This window comes from Heptranchias perlo, chromosome 18, assembly GCF_035084215.1.
Source record: "Heptranchias perlo isolate sHepPer1 chromosome 18, sHepPer1.hap1, whole genome shotgun sequence".
Taxonomy (NCBI): domain Eukaryota; kingdom Metazoa; phylum Chordata; class Chondrichthyes; order Hexanchiformes; family Hexanchidae; genus Heptranchias; species Heptranchias perlo.
The window spans coordinates 3,547,444-3,559,553 of NC_090342.1; the positions used below are offsets into that span (position 1 = coordinate 3,547,444).

Consider the following 12,110-nt stretch of genomic DNA (forward strand, 5'->3'; position numbering starts at 1 on the left):
TCAATAGCCTAGGAAACAATCCATCCGGCTCTGGTGTCTTATCAACTTTCAAGGATTCCAGTCCCTCCAATACTTCCTCTCTCGTTATGTTTAGCTTATCCAATATTTCACACCTCTCCTCTTTAACTACTACATCCAGATCATCCCCTTCCTTTGTGAATACGGAGACTAAATATTCATTTAAAACCCTACCCACATCCTCCGCTTCTACACACAAGTTACCCTTATCGTCCCTGATCGGTCCCACATTTTCCTTAGCTATCCTCTTGTTCTCAATGTACTGATAAAACATCTTTGGGTTTTCTTTAATCTTACTAGCTAATATTTTTTCATGCCCCCTCATTGCTTTCCTTATTTCCTTTTTACGTCATCCCTGTACTTTCTGTACTCCTCTAGGCTTTCTGCAGTATTTAGTTTTCGGTGACAGTCATAAGCTTTCTTTCTGCTTTATCTTGCCCCATATACTTCTAGACAACCAGGAGGCTCTAAATTTGGCAGTGCCACCCTTTTTCTTTGAGGGGACGTGTCTGCATTGTACCCGTAGAATTTCACTTTTTAGTGCCTCCCACTGGCTTGCCACTGATTTCTCTTCAAGTAGTTGTGTCCAGTCCACTTCTGCCAAATCAGCTCTTAGTTCTGTAAAATTTGCCTACCCCCAATTTAAAATGTTTACTCCTGATTTAACTCTGTCCTTTTCCATAATAATGCTAAAACTAACTGAATTGTGGTCACTATCCCCAATATGGTCACCCACTGTCACTTCACCCACTCGCCCATCTTCATTTCCCAGGACTAATTCTCAAATTGCATCTCCTCTTGTTGGGCTTGTCACGTACTGGCTAAAAAAGTTCTCCTGGACACCGATCAAGAATTTTGCGCCCTCTGTGCCCCTCACACTGTTTGAATCCCAGTTGAAGTCCCCTACTATTATTGCCCTCTTATTTTTGCACTCAGAAATTTGCCTATATATTTGTTCTCCTATCTCCCTTCTGCTATTTGGGGGTCTATAGTACACTCCTAGTAGTGTGACTGCCCCTTTTTTATTTCTTAGCTGAACGCATATGGCCTCGATTGATGATCCATTTAGCATATCATCCCTTCTCACAACTATAATTGATTCTCTAACCAATAATGCTACCCCTCTCCTAACTGGACTAGCCACATAAATACCATCTTCAGCTGCTTCATCAATGATCTTCCCTCCCTCATAAGGTCAGAAATGGGGATGTTCGCTGATGATTGCAGAGTGTTCAGTTCCATTCACAACCCCTCAGATAATGAAGCAGTCCGTGTCTGCATGCAGCAAGACCTGGACAACATCCAGGCTTGGGCTGATAAGTGGCAAGTAACATTCGTGCCAGTCCATGATAATTTCCAAAAGAAGAGAATCTAACCACCTCCCATTGACATTCAACGGCATTACCATCGCCGAATCCCCCACCATGAACATCATTGACCAGAAACTTAACTGGACCAGCCACATAAATGCTGTGGCTGCAAGAGCAGGTCAGAGGCTGGGTATTCTGCAGCAAGTGACTCACCTCCTGACTCCCCAAAGCCTTTCCACCATCTTTAAGGCACAAGTCAGGAGTGTGATGGAATACTCTGCACTTGCCTGGATGAGTGCAGCTCCAACAACACAAGTAGCTCAACACCATCGAGGACAAAGTAGCCCACTTGATTGGCACCCCATACACCACCCTAAACATTCACTCCCTCCACCACCGGTGCACAGTGGCTGCAGTGTGTACCATCCACAGGATGCACTGCAGCAACTCGCCAAGGCTTCTTCGACAGCACCTCCCAAACCCACGACTTCTATCACCTAGAAGGACAAGGGCAGCAGGCACATGGGAACACCACCACCTGCACGTTCCTCTCCAAGTCACACACCATCCCGACTTGGAAATATATCACCGTTCCTTCACTGGGTCAAAATCCAGGAACTCCCTACCTAACAGCACTGTGGGAGAACCTTCACCGCACGGACTGCAGAGGTTCATGAAGGCGGCTCACAACCACCTTCTCGAGGGCAATTAGGGATGGGCAATAAATGCTGGCCTTGCTAGCGACGCCCACATCCCATGAACAAATAAAAAAAGAAATTAGAATCATAGGTTACAGCACGGAAGGAGGCCATTCAGCCCATCGAGTCCGCGATGGCAGTATGTAAGAGCAGTCCGGCTAGTCCCAGTCCCACTTCCCCGCTCTATCCCCCGCAGCCCTGGTGATCAAGTCCTGGAATGGGCCTTGAACCCACAACCTTCTGCTCAAGAGTCGAGAGTGCTACCAACTGAGCCAGGCTTACACTAAAGAAAGACTTGCATTTATATGCATTGAGACCTGGGGATGTATGTACACAAGTCTTTGAAGGTGTCAGGACCAGCTGAGAGGGCTGTTAAAAATGAATATGGGATCTCTGGCTTAGATCCTAGGCATAGAGTACAAAAGCAAGGAAGTTATACTAAACCTTTATAAACCACTGGTTGGGCCCCAGCTGAAGTATTGTGTCCAATTCTGGGCACCGCACTTTAGGGAGGATGTCAAGACCTTTAGAGAGGGTGCAGAAGAGATTTACTAGAATGGTACCAGGGATGAGAGACTGGAAAAGCTGGGGTTGTTTTTCAAACAGAGAAGATTAAGAGGAGATTTAATAGACGTGTTCAAAATCATGAACAGTTTTGATAGAGTAAATAAGAAGAAACTATTTCCAGTGGCAGAAGGGTCAATAGCCAGAGTACACAGATTTAAGATGATCAGCAAAAGAGCCAGAGGCGACATGAGGAAACATTTTTTTTTTGCAGCGAGTTATGATCTGGAATGCACTGCCTGAAAGAGTGGTGGAAGCAGATTCAATAGTAACTTTCAAAAGTAAATTGGATATATACTTGAAGGCTATGGGGAAAGAGCAAGTGGGACTAATTGGATAGCTCTTTCAAAGAGCTGGCACAGGCACGATGGGCCGAATGGCCTCCTTCTGTGCTGAATGATTCTGTGATGTGATATAGCGCCTTTCATGACCTCAGGACATCCCAAAGCCGAATAGTATGGGACCGATCGATAGTTAGAAGAGAGAGTAAAGTCCAAATTCAAACTCAAACTTTAACTGGTGGTTGAGTTCACTTGCTGTCACTTCCAGGCCAAGCCACTGCATGGCAATGCCTCCCTGCAAACTCTTCATCCTCCTGGGACAAAGGGGAAATCTTAGCCAAGGGAGTGAAGAGGAAGTAAAATGGCTGCAGAAAGCTGTGTAAACTTAAGCAGCATAACCTTGTAGCAGAAAGAAAGTCACCAATGAAACTGCACAAACTGACGTACATTTGCACCATGGATGTGTTGTATAAACTAAGGTCCCACCCACTTGCTCAGGTAGATGTGACAGCCTTCGGCAATAATGGAAGAGGAACAGGTGGTTCTGCTCCAGCTCTCATTCTTCACTCAAGAACCCCATACGTACCAACTACTTCCCCTCCCTGCTGTGTGTGGGGTGTTACGGGTGCAGAATTGCTCCTGTACGTGCCTAGATCAGTCACTGCAGTCCAAAAGTAATTCATTGTGTCAAGTGCTCTGAGACGTTTTGATGTGAGCAGGCTACATAAATGTAAATATATTATGCACAGTGTTTAAAAGCTGGTTTGTTTCCCTTTGGCTTGGTGTACGAGCCCCACGAGTCGGCAGATTGAAGGTTCAAGTCCCACTCTGGGACTTGAGTTCACACTCTAGGCTGCAACTTCAGCGTAGTGCTGCGGGAGTGCAGCTTTGCAGATGGTGCTGTCCTTTGGAAGCAATGTTAAACTGAGGTTGTGCCTGCCTGTTCCAGTGCTTCAGGTGGGTGTTGGAAGATGTTGTGGCAGTATTTAAAGAAGCAGCAGGGAGTTCTCGCCATGTTCGGGCCAGCTTTGCTCCTTCAACAACTGACACCAAAAAGCCAATTAACTGATTGTGGAAAATTGCCCAGGTATGTCCTGTCCACAAAAAGTAGGACAAATCCAATCCGGCCAATTACCGCCCCATCCGTCTACTCTCAATCATCAGCAAAGTGATGGAAGGTGTCGTCGACAGTGCTATCAAGCAGCACTTACTCACCAATAACCTGTTCACCGATGCTCGGTTTGTGTTCCGCCAGGATCACTCGGCTCCAGACCTCATTACAGCCTTGGTCCAAACATGGACAAAAGAGCTGAATTCCAGATGGGAGGTGAGAGTGACTGCCCTTGACATCAAGGTAGCATTTGACCGAGTGTGGCACCAAGGAGCCCTAGTAAAATTGACGTCAATGGGAATCGGGGAAAACTCTCCAGTGGCTGGAGTCAATCCTAGCACAAAGGAAGATGGTAGTGGTTGTTGGAGGCCAATCATCTCAGCCCCAGGACATTGCTGCAGGAGTTCCTCAAGGCAGTGTCCTTGGCTCAACCATCTTCAGCTGCTTCATCAATGACCTTCCCTCCATCATAAGGTCAGAAATGGGGATGTTCGCAGATGATTGCACAGTGTTCAGTTCCATTCGCAACCCCTCAGATAACGAAGCAGTCCGAGCCCGCATGCAGCAAGACCTGGACAACATCCAGGCTTGGGCTGATAAGTGGCAAGTAACATTCATGCCAAGCAATGACCATCTCCAACAAGAGAGTCCAACCACCTCCCCTTGAAATTCAATAGCATTACCATCACTGAATTCCCCCACCATCAACGTCCTGGGGGTCACCATTGACCAGAAACTGAACTGGACCAGCCATATAAACACTGTGGCTACAAGAGCAGGTCAGAGGCTGGGTATTCTGCGGCGAGTGACTCACCTCCTGACTCCCCAAAGCCTTTCCACCATCTACAAGGCACAAATCAGGAGTGTGATGGAATACTCTCCACTTGCCTGGATGAGTGCAGCTCCAACAACACTCAAGAAGCTCGACACCATCCAGGACAAAGCAGCCTGCTTGATTGGCACCCCATCCACCACCCTAAACATTAGTGGTTCACTAATGTCCTTTAGGGAAGGAAGCCTGCCGCCCTTACCCGGTCTGGCCTATATGTGACTCCAGACCCACAGCAATGTGGTTGATTCTTAATTGCCCTCTGAAATGGCCTAGCAAGCCACTCAGTTGTAAAATCTCGCTACGAAAAGTCATAAGAATAAAACCGGACGAACCACCCGGCATCAGACCACTAGGCACCTGACACGACAACGGCAAAACACCAAGCCCAGTCGACCCTGCAAGGTCCTCCTTACTAACATCTGGGGACTTGTGCCAAAATTGGGAGAGCTGTCCCACAGACTAGTCAAGCAACAGCCTGACATAGCCATACTCACAGAATCATATCTTTCAGCCAACGTCCCAGACTCTTCCATCACCATCCCTGGGTATGTCCTGTCCCACCGGCAGGACAGACCCACCAGAGGTGGCGGTACAGTGATATACAGTCAGGAGGGAGTGGCCCTGGGAGTCCTCAACATTGACTCTGGACCCCATGAAATCTCATGGCATCAGGTCAAACATGGGCAAGGAAACCTCCTGCTGATTACCACCTACCGTCCTCCCTCAGCTGATGAATCAGTCCTCCTCCATGTTGAACACCACTTGGAGGAAGCACTGAGGGTAGCAAGGGCACAAAATGTACTCTGGGTGGGGGACTTCAATGTCCATCACCAAGAGTGGCTCGGTAGCACCACTACTGACCGAGCTGGCCGAGTCCTGAAGGACATAGCTGCTAGACTGGGCCTGCGGCAGGTGGTGAGCGAACCAACACGAGGGAAAAACTTACTTGACCTCGTCCTCACCAATCTACCTGTCGCAAATGCATCTGTCCATGACAGCATTGGTAGGAGTGACCACCGCACAGTCCTCGTGGAGATGAAATCCCGTCTTCGCACTGAGGACACCATCCAACGTGTTATGTGGCACTACCACCGTGCTAAATGAGATAGATTCAGAACAGATCTAGCAGCTCAAAACTGGGCATTCATGAGGCGCTGTGGGCCATCAGCAGCAGCAGAATTGTATTCCAGCACAATCTGTAACCTCATGGCCCGGCATATTCCTCACTCCACCATTACCAACAAGCCAGGGGATCAACCCTGGTTCAATGAGGAGTGTAGAAGAGCATGCCAGAAGCAGCACCAGGCGTACCTAAAAATGAGGTGCCAACCTGGTGAAGCTACAACTCAGGACTACATGCATGCTAAACAGCGGAAGCAACATGCTACAGACAGAGCTAAGCGATTCCACAACCAACGGATCAGATCAAAGCTCTGCAGTCCTGCCACATCCAGTCGTGAATGGTGGTGGACAATTAAACAACTAACGGGAGGAGGAGGCTCTGCAAACATCCCCATTCTCAATGATGGCGGAGTCCAGCACGTGAGTGCAAAAGACAAGGCTGAAGCGTTTGCAACCATCTTCAGCCAGAAGTGCCGAGTGGATAATCCATCTCAGCCTCCTCCCGATATCCCCACCATCACGGAAGCCAGTCTTCGGCCAATTCGATTCACTCCACGTGATATCAAGAAACGGCTGGGTGCACTGGATACAGCAAAGGCTATGGGCCCCGACAACATCCCAGCTGTAGTGCTGAAGACTTGTGCTCCAGAACTAGCTGCGCCTCTAGCCAAGCTGTTCCAGTACAGCTGCAACACTGGCATCCACCCGACAATGTGGAAAATTGCCCAGGTATGTCCTGTCCACAAAAAGCAGGACAAATCCAATCCGGCCAATTACCGCCCCATCAGTCTACTCTCAATCATCAGCAAAGTGATGGAAGGTGTCGTCGACAGTGCTATCAAGCGGCACTTACTCACCAATAACCTGCTCACCGATGTTCAGTTTGGGTTCCGCCAGGACCACTCGGCTCCAGACCTCATTACAGCCTTGGTCCAAACATGGACAAAAGAGCTGAATTCCAGATGGGAGGTGAGAGTGACTGCCCTTGACATCAAGGCAGCATTTGACCGAGTGTGGCACCAAGGAGCCCGAGTAAAATTGAAGTCAATGGGAATCAGGGGGAAACCTCTCCAGTGGCTGGAGTCATACCTAGCACAAAGGAAGATGGTAGTGGTTGTTGGAGGCCAATCATCTCAGCCCCAGGGCATTGCTGCAGGAGTTCCTCAGGGCAGTGTCCTAGGCCCAACCATCTTCAGCTGCTTCATCAATGACCTTCCCTCCATCATAGGGTCAGAAATGGGGATGTTCGCTGATGACTGCACAGTGTTCAGTTCCATTCGCAACCCCTCAGATAATGAAGCAGTCCGAGCCTGCATGCAGCAAGACCTGGACAACATCCAGGCTTGGGCTCATAAGTGGCAAGTAACATTCGCGCCAGATAAGTGCCAGGCAATGACCATCTCCAACAAGAGAGAGTCTAACCACCTCCCCTTGACATTCAACGGCATTACCATCGCCGAATCCCCCACCATCAACATCCTGGGGGTCACCATTGACCAGAAACTTAACTGGACCAGCCACATAAATACTGGGTATTCTGCGGCGAGTGACTCACCTGACTCCCCAAAGCCTTTCCACCATCTACAAGGCTCAAGTCAGGAGTGTGATGGAATACTCTCCACTTGCCTGGATGAGTGCAGCTCCAACAACACTCAAGAAGCTCGACACCATCCAAGATAAAGCAGCCCGCTTGATTGGCACCCCATCCACCACCCTAAACATTCACTCCCTTCACCACCGGCGCACTGTGGCTGCAGTGTGCACCATCCACAGGATGCACTGCAGCAACTCGCCAAGGCTTCTTCGACAGCACCTCCCAAACTCGCGACCTCTACCACCTAGAAGGACAAGGGCAGCAGGCGCATGGGAACAACACCACCTGCACGTTCCCCTCCAAGTCACACACCATCCCGACTTGGAAATATATCGCCGTTCCTTCATTGTCGCTGGGTCAAAATCCTGGAACTCCCTTCCTAACAGCACTGTGGGAGAACCGTCACCACACGGACTGCAGCGGTTCAAGAAGGCGGCTCACCACCACCTTCTCGAGGGCAATTAGGGATGGGCAATAAATGCCGGCCTTGCCAGCGACGCCCACATCCCGTGAACGAATTTTAAAAAAAAATTCACTCCCTTCACCACTGGCGCACTGTGGCTGCAGTGTATACCATCCACAGGATGCACTGCAGCAACTTGCCAAGGCTTCTTCGACAGCACCTCCCAAACCCGCGACCTCTACCACCTAGAAGGACAAGAGCAGCAGGCACATGGGAACAACACCACCTGCACGTTCCCCTCCAAGTCACGCACCATCCCGACTTGGAAATATATCGCCGTTCCTTCATCGTTGCTGGGTCAAAATCCTGGAACTCCCTTCCTAACAGCACTGTGGGAGAAGCTTCACCACACGGACTGCAGCGGTTCGAGAAGGCGGCTCACCACCACCTTCTCAAGGGCAATTAGGGATGGGCAATAAATGCCGGCCTCGCCAGCGACGCCCACATCCCATGAACGAATAAAAAAAAAGCTCATTTGCTGTTTACGGGACCTACGTACTAATTATTACTGCACTTCAAAAGTGCCCTTTGACTTTTCAGACCTGCAGGAAGTCGAGTTATAAAGTGAGATCATTGGCGGAAGACTGTTTAGGGTCGGCTGATTAGACTTTATTGATTATGGGCTGTGATGTGAATACTGCTTGGCCAAGTGACAATTTTCCTTTGATCTGTGGCTCTGTGCACTAAACAGTTGGGCTTTGTGGCCTTAAAGAACACAGATGCACATAAGCAGCAGAATCGTACAATGTGCATTACGTAGTAAGATGTTTCTGTCCTCGCAAAAGCAATCATCAGACTGACCATGAGCAATGCCACGGGAAGTTGCTTGTGTTCAGTATAAGCTGCTTATTGCAAGTATGTTGGAAACTTAAATGTTATTTAAATTGCAAGATCTATGACTATAAAGAAATGATATATATATATATATATATATAGCCCGCCTCGCATTTAAAAAAAAATAAGAACCAAGCAAGAAAGTGTTAAATTAGAAATCATGTAACTTCCAGTGCTTCATTATGTCAGCTAAAAGTTCTTAAGTAATTCTCTTCTGGGGAATGATGTAATGTCATTCTTTGACAATAGGGATATGAGGTACGTGTTCTAATATTATCTTTAATCAGAAGTCTATATAAAGCTGGTTTTCCAATAGAGAGTAAGAACTTGCATTTATATAGTGCCTTTCACATTCTCATGATGTCCTAAAGCGCTTTACAGCCAGTGAAGTACTTTTGAAGTGTAGTCACTGTTGTAATGTAAGGAAGCGAGGCAGCCAATTTGCGCACAGCAAGATCCCACAAACAGCAATGAGAGAAATGATCGGGTAATGTTTGAGGTTTTGGTTGAGGGATAAATGTTGGCCAGGATACAGGGAGAGCTCCCCCGCTGTTCGAATAGTGCCATGGAATCTTTATAGCCATCTGAGTGGGCAGACAAGGCCTCGGTTTAACGTCTCCTCTGAAATGCAGCACGTCTGACAGTGCAGCACTCCCTCAGTACTGCTCAACTCATTATGCTTAATGGGAAAGTCTGGATTCATGCCTGTCTGCTCATGTGTAGTCGACTGGTCTTAAAATGTCTGCGAAGACTAAGTGCATTAAGTATACATTCCCAGTGCACTGGGGTAACCCTGTTGTCTCTCAACATCTAGGCTGCAAGCTTGCGTCAGCTGGAAGAGGAGAACCATGAGGCTGCAGCTCGGCTAGAAGAAGTTGTTTACCGAGGAGACGTGCTGTTGGAGAAGATACAGAGTGCGTTAGCGGACATTGCCCAGTCTCAGCTTGGGACAAGAAGCGATGGTCACAGTCAGCGTGTCCCTGAATCCTAGCAGCAAGAGGCAGTGTGCTGCTCACAAACTAATGATGCGACCTACACTCTTAAATAAATGCAGCTTTTTTTTTGTGTGGGGGGCGGTGGAAGGCAAAGAGAAAAGGGCTTCAGTAAAATTGTTAAATATTGCACTGAGACTAAAAATTATTGCAATTTTTTTGAGGGAGCTGATTTTAAAAAAAAATGTTAACCCGTTTTTAGCTGTGTGACTTAAGCTGGAGATACATTTCTACATCGGAGTAAACATGGAATTTTCTTTTTATTGCACTCCCCCCATTTTGCTCGGCGCTCAGTTGTTTAATTCAAAACTGTGTGCTGGGTTCTCCGTGGTGGAAGGTGTCTCAGCTGCTTTGAGGATCTGCGGAATGGATAAACTCAGTTCTCCGTTGCTCTTTAGTCAGTAGGTGTCGTGTTCTCCAGTTTCATCCTGAAATCTGTTCTTCCAGATGTTTTTGAAGCAGGATGCTGTCCAGTGGGTAACATTTATCCTTGTATTCTGAAACCTTATCCGATATAAGCACAGCCCTGTAGGAATTTGAATTCTATAAGTGGCCGTGACCATGTAATTATAAACTGCATTTAGATTGCAGCGTGGGTCACGGGAGAGTGAGCTGAGCTGACTGACTCACTGTCCTACGTTCGGTTGTGTAATGGTTTTCCTGTACACCAGCTGTACGGTGGGGGGAGGGGGCTATTCTGCGAGGAACAGGCAGTGTAGTGCATCCATGAGGAGATAACGGAGAGGCGCTCGCGCATCACCTCCTCCCCGGTAAAACCTGCCCCCACTGCTGGTGAGAAACGGGGTCTTCCTCTGGCCGAGACCCCCTCACGCTATGGGAGCTGGTGATATGACCAAGACAAGAAAACCAGGGCTGCAAGTCTCCAACACCAGCAGACTGTAGATTATATTCTGATTCTTATCCACTGTTTTGTTTGCATGTTTTGTATTTTGGTTAAAATTCAAGATAGGCGTGCTGATTTAGTGGTTGAACTTTGGTTTGATACGGTGGTGGAAGTACATTGGGCGGGAATTGTTAAACTCAGAGTTGATTGAGAGTATACAGCTGCTTTGAATCTCACTACCTCCCCTCCCTCCCACACTGCCAGCTGATGGGAGAGTAGTTTCAGTTAGGTTACATTGCACACAAGAAGTGCGTTCTATATTCCACCTTTTTATATTGTGTATTTGTGGCATGTTGACATTTAGTTGAAGAGAATACGAGTTAAAGATTAAAGAAATTGTGCAACGCTATAAATTACACATGACTTGTGTGTTTTATAGGATGGCCATTGATGCAACACCAAAATGTTTGTTCTTTCATGCGTTCACATGTCAAGATAGGTTCAACTGCTCGATACAACTTCATGGAAGTAATCTGTACATTACACAATAATATGTGGCCATGTTTATTTGTTCAACTTCCAGACGTTAACTAATATTCTGGTGTTGGATGGGGCGGGAATGGGATGCATTGTGAGAGTTTGGGCAGATGTTTTTCCCCTCTGCTGCAGATCAAGGCTCGTTTTGACCCGTATCTCTGCTTTTTCCCCCGTTAGGAGCAGAAGTTTCTGGATACGAGGTGAAGTTTGTCTCATTGAATTCATGTGTTCATTCTGTTGAAAGTTTCTTCTTTTACATTTTTTTTAATGCTTAGCCCAAATTGGATTTTCCGTTTGACTGTACTAATCCTAACACATCCATGGTCAGCGCAGTGTCATCCGAGAAACTGATCCAAGGTGGAATTCTTCAAAATTCAGACCAATGGGAAGGAACCGCTCGTGTCTCTCAGTCACCTGAGGCTTCCCACAAGTGGCAGGAAAAGTCATCGGCCGCTGGTCTGCTCCACAACTTTTTATTAGTCCTCTGTTTGCACTTTGCCGGATTTGCACAGGGTAGTTTGCTTCAACAACAACATGCATTTTATATTGTAAAATGTCCCACGGTGCTTCACAGGAGCGTAATCAAATAAAATTTGACACCGAGCCCCATAAGATATTAGGATAGGTGGAAGCAGGTTTTAAGGAGCGTTTTAAAGGAGGAGAGAAGTGGAGAGGTTTAGGGAGGGAATTCCCAGAGCTTGGTGCCTAGATTGCTGAAGGCACAACCACCAATGGTGGGGTCGAAGGAAATCGGGGATGCACAAGAGGCCAGAATTGGAGGAGCGCAGAGATCTCAGATGGTTGTAGGGCTGGAGGAGGTTACAGAGATAGGGAGGGGCGAGGCCACTCCTGGGCTGGTTGGTATGTCTGTGAGACAGTATAGTTGTGTATGGGTGCCATTCTGGACTGA

General features: G+C 47.6%; 1 protein-coding gene across 1 annotated transcript in view; it reads left to right on the forward strand.

The window, feature by feature from the left end:
- The window catches only part of med21 (mediator complex subunit 21), a 32,750-nt gene extending 21,671 nt beyond the window's left edge, over positions 1-11,079 (forward strand). Inside the window, exon 4 of the mRNA XM_067999224.1 lies at positions 9,642-11,079. Coding sequence (XP_067855325.1) covers positions 9,642-9,818 — 177 coding nt within the window. The 3' untranslated portion in view covers positions 9,819-11,079. The remainder of the gene's footprint in view (positions 1-9,641) is intronic.
- Positions 11,080-12,110: the final 1,031 nt, after the last annotated feature.